Source organism: Antechinus flavipes, chromosome 2 (genome assembly GCF_016432865.1).
Source record: "Antechinus flavipes isolate AdamAnt ecotype Samford, QLD, Australia chromosome 2, AdamAnt_v2, whole genome shotgun sequence".
In the NCBI taxonomy this organism is placed as follows: domain Eukaryota; kingdom Metazoa; phylum Chordata; class Mammalia; order Dasyuromorphia; family Dasyuridae; genus Antechinus; species Antechinus flavipes.
Window position 1 is genome coordinate 231,587,075 of NC_067399.1, and position 13,663 is coordinate 231,600,737.

The 13,663-nt window shown below is 41.7% G+C and overlaps 1 protein-coding gene across 1 annotated transcript; it reads left to right on the forward strand.

Annotated features, from left to right (window-relative positions):
• The first annotated feature begins 214 nt into the window (after positions 1–214).
• Positions 215–9,292, forward strand: WFDC5 (WAP four-disulfide core domain 5). Its single transcript, XM_051976488.1, has 4 exons — positions 215–379; positions 6,005–6,145; positions 6,230–6,370; positions 8,805–9,292. Exons 1-4 carry the CDS (start codon positions 295–297, stop codon positions 8,807–8,809), a joined length of 372 nt encoding a protein of 123 aa, XP_051832448.1. The 5' UTR covers positions 215–294; the 3' UTR covers positions 8,810–9,292.
• The last annotated feature ends 4,371 nt before the right edge of the window (positions 9,293–13,663 follow it).

A 13,663-nucleotide genomic window follows, 5' to 3' on the forward strand; every position in this document is an offset into this window, starting at 1 on the left:
AAAATCTGTGTCTCGGGCAGGTAAGAGGGAGCTGGGGAAGGCCAGCGGGGGTGGAGCTGGGCCTGAGCTGCCTGTGGCCACATTCCCCAAGGCTTGTGTAAGTTCCTGCTCCCCTTGAGGCCCAGTCTTGATCTCAGGATGGGGTGGAGGTGGGGGTGTGTACCAGAAGGAGGAGGAAGGCATGAGCCCTTCTTCCCACCCCCTCGCCAGGAACTCAGCCACAAATCCAGATGCAAAGCTCTTCATTGCCAGACACCTCAGGCATTGCTTGACTGGGGGGCTCTCCGAGGCAGTATGAGGGCCCAAGGCCTTCTTCTCTTGGCAGCCCTGTTGGCCCTGGGCAGCCAGCCGCCTAGTACAGGAGCCTGGAGGAAGCATGGTAAGTCTGGACATCTGTGGGGCTTTTGGGGGGTGGAGGAAAGGCCGTGTCCAGCTTTGCCCCATTTGGCTTCCCAGCTCCAACTTTGGGGCTTGGATGGCTTATGTTGGGTTCCAAGACAAAGTGGCATTTGTCCCTTGGGGGGAATGGGTACATCTGGGTATCAGTGAATGGCCTGTGTGGTCCTATTTATTTTTGTATGTGATTATATCTATGTTTGTCTGCATTATACATATATGTTGTACATTGAACATATTATATTGTACATATTTTACACATATATATGTGTGTGTGTGTGTGTATATATATATATATATATATATATATATATATATATATATATACCCTGTATATATTGATTGATGTACGCATCAATTTGGTTCTTCTCTGGGTTTACATATTGTGATGTGTCAGAACACACATGAACTGTGTAGATCTGGAGGTAGGAGAAGGGAGATGGGGACGTGTCCGGGGACTTCAGCCCAGGGACACCAGCCCAGGACATTTCCCGGATGTTTGGAGAGGGAGGAGAGACTGCCTTTGCTGGCAGACACTGATCTGTGCCCTGGAGGCTCTCACAGATTGATCATGGAGTTCTGGATGGTAGCTGCCGGGTGGGAATACAGGATATTCCAGGGCTCTGGCAGGTTTCAAGGAGATCAGTCTGGTAGGTGTGGGGGCACCAACAATTCATCAGTGGTTTTGTTTGGCAGTTGTGAGAGACTGGAGGAGGCTGATGAAGGCTGTGGGAGAATTGGGGACCCCATCTGCCAGCTCAGGAATCTTTTGAAGCTCCGGGGGGATGTCCCAGAGATGAGGACAGAGAATTCTGAGGGCTGAGAGTAAATTAGGGCCTGGGAGGAAAGAGTTGGAGAATTCTGTGTGGGGACAATGATCTGGGTTCTCTGGTGGAAGGCAAGAGAACAGGAAGCTTTCCCTGGGATATCAGGAAGATCATGTCTGAGGACAGATGGGGGCTGTGAAAGAAGAGTCCAGCCCTCAGTCTGAGATCTGCTCTGGGTTAGGGGCAGGAATGATTAAGCTGGAAGCTGCAGGGTCCAGTCAGTGTCTAGAACAGCCAGGGCTGGACCCACAGCAAGCACTCAGCACAACTTGCTGCCAAGACTTTTGGGGTCAGGGAAGTTGCTTGGCAGGTACCTCCCTCTTTGCACAAAGGCTGGTGTCTGAAGCCTTTCCACACCCTCTTGCTCCAAAGAAGGATATTCTGACCTATATTAGAGGCTCTTAGAGCCCAGGTAGTACAGAGTCAAGTCTATCCCCTTCCCCATTAGGCCAGGGGACCCCTGAGTGGAGTGGAGGGAAAGGAAGCACCTCATTAAAGGGGATACGAAATCTCCCAAAGTGAATGACCTAGAAAGATCATTTCCCTAGGATTATGAGGAGGGATGGGAAGGAATGGGAAGGGATGGGACATGGCATCCTTAAGGAGAATGATAGACCTAGGATCTCTCTAAACAGTTCGGTGCATCTGGGTTATCAATAGGGGATGGAGCTTGAAGAATTCCCGAAGTAGATGAGGAGCCCTGAAAGAACAGGAGATCATAGCCAGGGCCCTCTTTTTTGTCCATCCCATAAGTAGACCTGAGTGGCTATGGATGCTTGGATCTTCATCTTTATCCTGGGTGAATATGAAAGTCAATGGTGCCCTTTGAATGCTTTAGTCTCTGCCCTTCAAGTCTCAAAATGAAGCCCATAGGTGAAGGGGAAAAGAAGATGGAGGGGAGAGGGTACGGCCTGAGGCTGAGTACTATTGGGTAGTGTCTAGGTGTGGAGTAATCATAATTAGCACAAACCTGAATGGCAGCCAGTTCTTCTTGGAAGGCAGGTCTGGTGCAGCATTAAGAACAGAAGCAGGAATGGTATAAGTTGATTGACTGAACTCAGGGTCCTGCCCTGGAAGCAAATTTCGTTCTGGACATCTGTCCCTTCTCAATCATCCGCTCCACTCCCATACCTGTTAATGCAGTCAGTCTTCTCCCAAACAATGTTTGCATTCCCTCAGGAATCTCTGAAAGAACTAAAGGAATAAATATATTCCTAATGATGAAATGCCAAGTACCTTCGCAGGCCAATGGGGGGAGAATTTTGTCCAAAGTCCCTAAAATCCTATTAAATAGGCAAAAATATATACATATATAGAAACATATATATGTTTGTGTCTATGATTTTTTTTGTCTATGATGGTATATTATAATCTTCTAGTTGGTACCCTTGCCATCTCCAGTTCATCCTTTATATGTTTATCAAAACAATTTTAATGAACAAATCTGACTGATAAAAGCCATCAACAACTCACTATTGCTTTTAGAACCCAAATAAAAACTCCTTATCCTGATATTTAGGGTCTTTAACAATTTAGCTTCAACCGAGCTTTCCAGACTCAGTTAACTTTACTCTCCTTCAGACACTTTTTTCTGGCAAACTGGACTATTTGCTTGTTCCTAAACTCAATTTCTGTGTCCCACTTTGGTGCTCCCTTCCCAGCCATTCTCCATGCCTAGAATACATTTCCTCCTCACTTTTATCTGTTGAAATCATCTCCTCCTTCAAAGGTCAATTCAAATGCCATTTCTTTCTTGAAGCTTTCCCTGATGCCTCCCAGATGACAGGAATTGCTCTCTCAAAGTTTCCTAGAGCATTTTGTCTGGATTTCTATTGTGCTACTTAAGTCATGATTAATGTGAGCCAAAATAGTACAAAATTCAATTTGGTAGAATCATAAAACAATACCAGGTCCCATATGATACAAGCCAAAATTCAATTAACATGAGCTAGTTGAAGGTTTTAACACTTCAATTTGTACTTGCCTATCTTCCAATATGGATGTGGTATGCTACTGAATGCTGTCTTACCAACAATTGTGTTAATTTTTTCAAAAATAGTCCAAATTCGTGATGAAAAATGCCATCCACCTCCAGGAAAAGAACTGGTGGAATCTGAATGCAGATCACAACTTATTTTTAACTTTGTTTTTTCATTTTGGGAGGATAGGGTTCCTGTGTTTTCTTTTACAACATGACTAATATGGAAATACATTTTGCATGATTTGTACGTGTATAATCTATATCAAATTGCCTACTATCTCAAGGAGAAAAGAGAGGGAAGGAGAGAATTTGGAACTCAAAATATTAAAAAGTGAATGTTAAAAACTGTTTTCCCATGCAATTAAAGAAAATAGTATTTTTAAAAATGATAATTAATAAAATGGACAAAAGGAAGAAAAACTCAGATGGAAACATAAGCAGTACCACAAAAGAAGAGGCTTGTTATTACATTAGAACAAAAATGTTATGTAATTGAATAGCATGGACATGGTCATAGTAATTCTAAAACAGAATGAGTTGTCAGAAACACACAGGCAAAATTTAAAAAGGTAAAATTCCATCCATTTCTTGCAGTTTGCAAACAAGTAGAGAAATGCTATTTCAATGCTTGAAATGCAGGTCTTCACTGTATGGACTGAAGATTCTATTTCTCTCAGCAGAACAACCATCAGATAAAATCTTAAAATTTATTTAAGGCAGTGAATGAATTGGATAGTGAAGAAACTTTTATTGAGGACACTGGTTAGTTTGATCTCTTTAAAAATAAATTTTAACTGCCTAACATTAAAAATTACTGGAGGACTGGCCAGTGCAGATGAGGATAAACTAGTTTCATATCTAGATGTTCTGAAAACAATAATCAAAGAAGGTAGACACACTGATCAAGGAATCTTTAGTGTGAATGAAACGAGCTCATTGTGGAAAAAGACACCTTCCAGAATCTATATTTCTAACAAAGAAAAAACTCCTTCTGGATTTAAAGGGTCCAAAGATCACCTAACACTTGAATTGGGAAGTAATGAGAAGACAATTTTACATTTCAACAAATGCTTAACCCTCTAAAATCCTCCCACTCTGAAAGGCAAAAGCATGAGTGACTAAAGCTGTTTTTGAAGATTGATTTTTAAGTCATTTTACTCTAGCTCACAAAAAACCAAAGCAAAATAAAGCACCTACATTTGTATACACACACACATATAGTACAGCAGTATCACATTTAAAATAATGCCTCAGCTTGTCTAACTATACTGGGTTCATTGTATGAGAATAGCAGCATGCTATCCAAGGTATTTTAAAGTGGTACTCAATCCGAAGGAATATAAATTTTTATCACTGAAACCTCGCAAGATGTTTTAGAGTTTATGGGCTAGATTTCATAAAGACCACCCCTCAAACCCAAATCACTCTTACTCTCATTGATTGGTCATTAGTAGGTTCCAGACCAAGCCCCACTTGGTCATTGTTTGGGCCCAGATTGGCTCAGAGTGAATGTAAATAGCAGTTGTTTCTGTTTGGGTCAAAAACATTGAGGTGGTTTCCCTTCCCAAGTTTATTTTGTTGTTTTGACTAGGTAAAAAAGGCCATTCTCTGCCTCATTTCTTACTTAGCTTTAATCAATGACTGGGCATTGACTGTCATACTGAGACCCACTGCATCCTGGGCCATCTCCAATTGTCCTGATCTCTATCTGACCACTGGACCTAGATGGCTCTGGAGGGGAAACTGAGGCAGGTGACTTTGCCCAGCCCTCCCTCACTTTAATCCTATTAACTTACATGTCATAGCATCTCCTCCCTGATGTCATAGACCTCTTCAAGAATGATCAACAGCTGGAGGGAGGGAGGGAGGGGAAAAATTGGAACAGAAGTGAGTTCAAGGGATAATGTTGTAAAAAATTACCCTGGCATGGGTTCTGTCAATAAAAAGTTATTTTAAAAAAATAAAATTTAAACTTAAATTTAAAAAAAAGAAAAGAAAAAGAATGATCAACAGCTCATTATCGGCTGTTTTCAGTCATGTCTGACTCTCTATTTGATAAAGATACTGGAGAGGTTTGCCATTTCCTTCTCCAGCTCATTTTATAGAGAAAAACTGAAGTTACAGAGTTAAGTGACTCGGCTAGAGTTACACAGGCCAAACTTAAATTCAGGAAAAGGAGTCTTTCCTTGAGAAGAGGGACTAATCTTTCATCTTTGTATATACAATCAATCAAGTGAGCACGTCCTCTGTTCTAAGAACTGTGCTAGATGCTAGAGACACAAAAACAAATGTACCAGTCCCTGCCTTCCAGGAACCTACATTCTGCAGGATGTGACAGACCTATACAAAGGCTACATACACAAAGGGAGGGTTTTACAAAAATAGGAGTTCAATGTTTATGAAATAAAATATATTTATGCATATATGAAAATGAACACACGTGTGTGTGTGTGTGTGTGTGTGTGTGTGTGTGTGTGTGTGGAGAGACAGCAGATATAGTGGAAACCACAAACTTAAAATCAGAGGTCCTGGGTTCCAGTCCTAGCTCACTGACTTGCTGCCTCTGTCACCTGAGCCTCACTTTCCCCTCCATAAAACGAGGCAATTTGACAGGACAGACCTTATGATAGTTTCTGGGACTGTACAGAGTGCTCGTGTGTCCGACACATTTGCCTCCTGCTCTCTCCCTCTCTGGGCCTGTGTCCCACATGGTCAGATGAGAAGAGGAACTAAGCGACCCCTCAGGATCCCACTCCTTACCACTTCTCTCCGGCTCTAACTGTCTGTGATTCTCTTGCAGAGAAATCAGGGGGCTGCCCACCAGATGATGAGCCATGCCCTCAAGCCATCCCAGACCAGTGCAAGGGGGACTACCACTGCCCAATGGGGGAAAAGTGCTGCTTTCGGTCCTGCTTCCGCCAGTGCCTGCCCAAAGTCAAGGGTATGGCTGTCCTCTGCTCCTTTTGAGCCCCTTGTCCCCCTGTTTGGCCTGGCTCCTTAACTCTGCTCTCTCTGTTTGTTCCAGTAAAGCAGGGCCAGTGCCCCACAGATCCGATGCACTGCCTCAGCCCTATCCAGCACCTGTGCAACGTGGACCAGGACTGTTCTGGCAAGAAGCGGTGCTGTCTGGCAGCCTGTGGCCGAGACTGCAGGGACCCTGCCAAAGGTGCTACCTCACCCCGACGGGAGAAAGAGCTGTCTCATGAGAGCCACTGACAATGGCTGACCCCATGGGGTAGCAAGGATGGGCTTTCTCACAACCTGGACGGGAGAAAGGGAGCAAGGCTGCAAAGCGGGAGTTCTCTGGGGGCAATGAGACCCATGCCCAGAAGCCTGAGACGGGGGAACCTGAGCTATTGGCCCCTAGTGAAACCATAGCTTGAGCTCCTGGGCCCTCTTGTAAGGAAAGAAGCATTTAACCTCTCTTAACCTCATTTCCCCCTTTTTTTCCTGTAAAATGAGAGAGTTGGATTAAACAGATTGCCACTCTCTCTCCTAGCTCTGACGCCTTGAAACTGTCAGTTGCAGATGAGTACTGTCTAATGGGGAGTCAGGGAAAGATTTTACTTCAGTTCAACTTACCAAACCTTTACTGAATAGCCTTTGTAAGTAGGCACTTGATGAAGAAGAATGAAAGCAGGGAGCCAGAGTAGGTACTAGATGTAGAGCCAGAGGCTTGGGACTCACATCTAGACTCTGCTAATTCCTAGCTGCATATTATTGGTCATGTCGGTTTTTCTTTCAGAGCCTCAGTTTCCCCATCTGTGAAATGTGATATAAAACCCCTTCTTGTCCTAAGATACTATAGCAAGTGTGTGTGCTGTCCATGTAACATGTACAGGTTTATATGGATTGTCTAAATGCATTTTGTGGAAAACATTTGGCTAAAAATCTAAGAAATCTGGCCTACCTCTCTGCAAGGGAAACTATGATTCTCGATGACTAGAGAAAAGCAGCAAAGGGCTAGCTGCTCAGCTTTCCTCTGAGAGGGGGGTACCGGACATCTATCTTGCTGAGTCCAAGGGCATGAATGTTTTAGCTTCAAAGGTAACAAAGTCACTAATTTGTCTGGTTGCCATTGCTTAAAGGAGAGTAACTCAAATATGCTCCTCTACTAAATGCTAGTTAAACAAATGGTGAGTAATGAGTAACCCCATTTATCTAAGCAGATTGCAAATAGAAGAAACAGAACTTATACAGATTAGAATATACCAGAAAATACTTACATGAATGACTTCCTTACATAAGAGCAAGCTAATATCTCACTTAACCAAGAGAGAGGTCCTAGTCTCATCCAAGGGGAAATTCTGTGAAGTCTCCAGGGAAGCAAGCTGGAAATCAAAGACATTTTTAAGGGTCAAATTCCCCTGTATGTTTGACACTTTCAAAGTCATTTTTCTCTCTCCTCCCTGCAGTTGGTACCAAAGAGAGTATGGAACTATATGTCCTCTCTCAAAGCAGGAATGAAGAGTCTCTTCTCTAAAACCCTTGTACTAGCCCCTCCTCATTTATCTTCCCCAGCACTGAGTCATCAGTCCCTCTGTCAAATAGGAGAACCTCATGTGCAAAGTGCATCGGGCTTGAAACCAGTCTTCTGACTCTGATCCTATGGTCTCAGAAAATCCTATCATACTTATTTACTTATATGTCTCATTACTCCCTCACATACACACTAGATTAAAAATTCCTTGAGGAAGGTGCAATATTATTTTTTATCTTTATATCCCTAGTGATGAGCACAGAGTCCTGTATCATAGTAATTACTTGGTATTATTGTGGATTTTTACTACTGTGGATATTTGTTGGAAAGAGGGATAAGACAGATTTACCACTATGATACAAGGCAGAATGTTAAAAAGTACATTAAAAAGGCCCAAAGTCCAGATGAAATTCAGAAGAGAAAATGATGCTGTCCAGTAGAAGCATCACTTTTCATGGAGAAAGTGGCACTTACTGGGTCTTCTTTTGAAGGAAACTCATATGGAATTATAGAATGGCAAAGCTGGCAGTAAGAACATGAATACTAAAGATGAAAATATTCTTAGAACAAAGAACATTAAAATTAGAAGGGATCTTAGAACATAGAATGTTACCGCTGAAAAGAACCATATAGCATCTAATGTCACCCTTACCCAATTCCAATTTTAGAACATAGAATGTCAGAGTTGGAAGAGCCTTTAGCAACTCTATAGATCAATTGTTCTGGATCAATTCCCAGAGAATCCTGGGTGTCTCTAAAACCCTTCCAGAGAGTCTACAAATTCAAAGTTACTTTTTATTTCTAATATGGTAAATATCTATAAATATAGCCCACATAAATAAAAACTTTTTGGACAGAAACTCAATAATTTTTAATAATATAAAGATGCTGAGAAAAAAAAGTTGGAGAACAACTGTTTTAGATAAGTCTATTTAATAAAAAAGAAAGCTGAGGCCTTGAATATTTGGCTCTTTTCCCAGACTTAGCAGTCCTTTGAACTAGCTATGTAATCCTTTCTGGTTGGTAGGGTCTTCCCCCTAGAGTCGGTCTGATTGTGGCCAGTTCTTTTGAGGCTGCCTCGATTCTATTCAGGGACTAACCCCCTTTTTTATTTCCTCAGGCTAACTCCTGCTCCTTCTCAGAACCTCAGGATGGAATTCCAGGCAGGACCAGAGGCAGGGTATGCTCAGCTCCTCCCCCCAGCACTGCCTGGATGTAACAACAGATGCATTGGTCACTGTCCCCCACGACCTCTCTGCACTCCATTTTTCTTGAGAGTAGAGGGGAGCTTCTCCTTTTCATTATTATTTTCTGAGATGGGGCTACCATTCTCTAATCCTTTAAGTAGTCCCCTGATGAGTAGTGGAAGAAAGGAAAGGACCTGAAATTGGTGATGGAAATTGTCTTCCCAACCCCATCTCATCCCCCATGAACTTTCTGAAATTTGGGGCAAGGCCCCTAAGCTCAATGAGAATTAGTTTTCTCTTACAGAAGCTGGAGAAATGTCTTTCCTCTGTCCCACTGCTACAGTCCTAGGTGGGATGGGAAGATCTGAGGGCTTTTAACCAGCCTATATTGTGGACTCAATAAATTCTGGCATTGTTTGTATCTCTGGCTTTGATTAAGAACCTGTATGTGCAATGAGAGTGAAGAGGTGAGAGGCTGTCAGGAGAACAAACTCTTTTTTTGCCTTTTCTTTTTTTTTTTTATTATAGCTTTTTATTGACAAAGCATATGCATGGGTAATTTTTCAACAATGACCCTTGCAAAAACTTCTGTTCCAACTTTTCCCCTCCTTCCCTCCACCCCTTCCCCTAGATGGCAGGTAGTCCCATATATGTTAAATGCAATATATGTATAGATATTTATACAGTTGTCTTGACACACAAGAAAAATCGGATTTAGAAAGAAGGTAAAAATAACCTGGGAAGAAAAACAAAAATGTAAGCAAACTATAATAGAAAGAATATAAATGCCATATTGTGATCCACACTCATTTCCCAGTGTTCTTTCTCTGGGTGTTGCTGGTTCTGTTCATTACTGATCAATTGGAACTGATTTAGATCCTCTCATTGCCGAAGATAGCCACTTCCATCAGAACTGATCCTCACATTGTATTGATGTTGCCGTGTATAAAGATCTTCTGGTTCTGCTCATTTCACTTAGCATCAGTTCATGTAAGTCTCTCCAGGCCTCTCTGTATTCATCCTGCTGGTCATTTCTTACAGAACAATTATGGAATGAACTCTTAAATTGGGAATCAGGAGACCTTGCTTCCTATCCCACCTCAGCCACTGATTTCTTGTGTAACTTTGGGCAAATAATAATAACGATAACAATAATAGATAGCACTTAAGCTGTGTTGTGAAAGTACTTTAAGGTTTGCAGAATGTTTTATGTGTCTTATCTGATTTGAGCCTGACAACACTGTGAAGTGGGTTCTTTTACCAGGAAAATGGGACTTTCCTGACTAATCTTGTAGTGCTCTATCTATTCTGCCACCTAGCTCCTTTGCCTTCTTTAGACCTCAGTTTCTTAAACTATAAAAATGAGAGCCTTGGACTAGAATCTCTCTAATGTTCCTTTCACCTCTGAGACCTAAGACTCTGGGACTTGCAAAGGAGGTGAGAGAGATAGGGAAGAGGGCTGATATTGGAGTTGGATAGGGGTTGGATCCACCTATCTTCCAGCTATCCCTCAAAAGGGTAAGCCAGATGACACTTCAGCATGGCACCCTCCTAATCTGTGCAGATCACATGTTGAGTCCTTGGAAGTAAGAAGATATGCGTATAATTTTGCTAACTTTCTTTTTAGTCAGGATTTAGCCAGGATGGGCATCTAATAAAATGCATACAGTAGTAGATTAGAGTCATCTGCTCTGATGTATCTCTAAATTCTATTAGTCCATCTAGGCCCAAGAATTTTTCCCACTAACCAGGCCCCCACAAATCAAGGCTTCCTCCATATTAGGTCCAACTAATTCAATTAAAAATTGCCTATGATGATCAGAACCTGAACCATGCCCCTAGGACATATATATTACTTATATTATGTATTATACCATATATAATAGTAAAATATATACATATACAAACACATGCATATTTGTGCATATACTCATACATACCTGTGTATTTGTGTATACATAAATACATGCATATATGTGTCTATATATATATGTATATATATATATGCTTGCATGTACTGGAATATTGCAAAGTTAAATCCTGTTCAGAGATGTGTACATAGTTTGTCCTTGAAAGCTAAAATTATTCTCTTACTGTTACAAGAGACCTCTCACAAAGGGAAGGGAGGTAATCTATAAATATTTATAATATAAAAACAAAATCAATAAACAAAAAAGAAAAAGCAATTGTGTCTGTATAAAAGATAAGTTAGAATCCAACCTAGAATCAAACATTCTCTAGCTGTGTGAGCCTAAGAAGGTCACTTAAGTCCTCTGAGCTTCAGTTTCCTTATCTGACAAATGAGCGGGTTGATCTCAGAGGACAGGAGGTCTCAGCTCTAAGTCCATGAGCTCACGACCCTAAGCTAGAGGCTGAAAGCAGATTTCCTGGGCAGAACTGGAAGGGACATACATACCTGCTCTGCTTGTCCTGGCATCTGGCCTTAGGAGGACATGGCAAGACCAGGGGATAGGATGACATAACCGTGTCAGAGAGCCTTCTCCACAGGTGCCCTGCACCCTTCTTCACCATTCCCCTTCCCACCCACTGCCTCTCACCTTAGTTGACTCATCTCTCTTCTGGGCTCCTTGTGTCAGCCACTATCTGCAAAATGTCAGTCATGACTCAGCAACGGAGACATTTCCTTCTCTTTTCTGATGGCCAGCTGCTCCATTTGATTCCCTCTTCCCACAGCTACCACTCAGGGCCTGCTGCTCTCTAGTTCTCACCTCCCTCCCTCGCTGAAGGTCTTGGACCTAGCAGCTTATAGATTCCCAGAGCTCTCTGAGGAGCTAGCACAATATGGTGCAAACTAAGAGATCAGGCCCTGACGCTAATCTTCAATGACCTGTGTGAGGGCTCAGCCAATAACTCACTTAGTGACTGAGCAAGCCACCTCTCCTTCCCTGGCTTCCTCATCCATCAAGTGAGGTTTAAATTATTTCTAAGTTTCCTTCCCGCACTGAAAATCTAGGGCAATATTATTGCATGTTTTGGGCATGGAGAAAGTCTAGAACTGTGATTGCATTGTTGTGAGAAACCCTCATTGTGGGAAACCTTTCCCCCAATACAAAATAGCAACTCATTTAGCCTTTATTGATCTCTTTCCACCACACCCCCAGCAGCTAGTGCCTTTCCACTCCCAGAATTACCTTGTATAGGGCAGGAACTGAACCTGTGATCTCGCTGGTAGAGTAGATCTCACTCCCAAATAAGAAAATTACCTTTACTAATGAAGGTCTACACCTCTTCAAGAGTTGCCTAGAACATTTACAAGTAATTTATCCAAGGCAATAGAACTAGTAGGGGCAGTGGATAAAATACTAGCTCTTAAGTCAAGAAGACTTATCTTTCTAAATTCCCTCAGATATTTACTAGCTGTATCATATAACCCCATTTGCCTCAGTTTCCTCCTCTATAAAATGTGCAAGAGGAGAAAATGGCATCTTTGTCTCCAGGGCCTGTCATATAGTAGGTGCTAAATAAATGCTTATTCAATGGAAAGGTGTTTAGAAGAATTGCATATGTTTAACCTATATTGGATTGTTTGCTGTCTAGGGGAAGGAGAAAAATTTGGAACACAAGGTTTTGCAAAGGTGAATGTTGAAAACTATCTTTGCATATATTTGGGAAAATAAAAACCTATTTAAAAATAAATAATGCTTATTCGTCGATTATGTGTAATTTATAGGCAAGAGTATTATCTAGGGCACTGAAACATACCCAATGTCACGCAGATGTATCAAAGCTGATTTTGAAATCAGGTCTGCTGTATTTCAAAGAAATACTATATCCAATATGTCATGCTCCTTTGCATATAGTAGGTATTTAATGAATGATTAGATTCCAAATTGGGTTGAATTCCAAGTTCTCTCCCAGCTGTAACATTCTAATGGCTTATGTTCACAGGTCCTTTCCAGGTCTAACAGTCTGGGAAGAAATGAGAACTGTACCTGTGATTTCATTGATATAGGGAAATCTCTGGTGAATTTCTATTTGATTCTATTTGATTCAAATAGAAATCATTCTATTTGATATAAAGTGGCATCTTCTTTATAACTTATAATTGCATTTTTTTTTTTTTTGCAATGTAGAGGGTTGCTTAAACTTGTGACTTGTGAAGGGTCACACAGTGTATGTCAGAGACAGTATTTCCACCCAGTTCTTCCTGGCTTCCAACACGTTCTCTCTCACTCTTTGGTAGATGCCATGCTACTTTTCAACAACCTTGAAAAGAAGACTCAATTCAGGAGATAAGGATTTCCTTCCTGATTTTGTCACTAACCCATGAAGGCAATGTTGGAAAGTCCTTGTTTTGTCATTTTCCAAACTGTTCATAAGTTTCCCTTCAGGGACAGAATTCTAGGTGATTTTTGCTGTGATCATTCATCAGTAGACTATGGATGCCAAAGATGAAGGGAAGTACTCAAGGAGACTTTTCTATTGTGTATGGAGAGGGTGGGTGGGCAGGAAGAGCTTGATCTCTCTTCTAATGTTCCAGGTTCTACCAAAGAGGCAGTGTTCTTGCAAAGGTCCACCCTCCCCCCACCAATAGAGGGGATCCCTCTTGATGCTATTCCTTCTCATACCCCACCTTGAATGTGCTTCTTCCTTCAGTCATCTGTTCTTTCTCTCTTCCTCCACATCTCTATCTCCTGGCTTCGTCTTTGATGCCTACAAACATGCCCAGGTCTCTCCTATCCTTACAAAACCTTCACTTGACTTTGCCTTCCTCTCCAGCTGTCTTCCTATATCACTCCTACCCAATTCCAAGAAAAAGATATCTATGCTC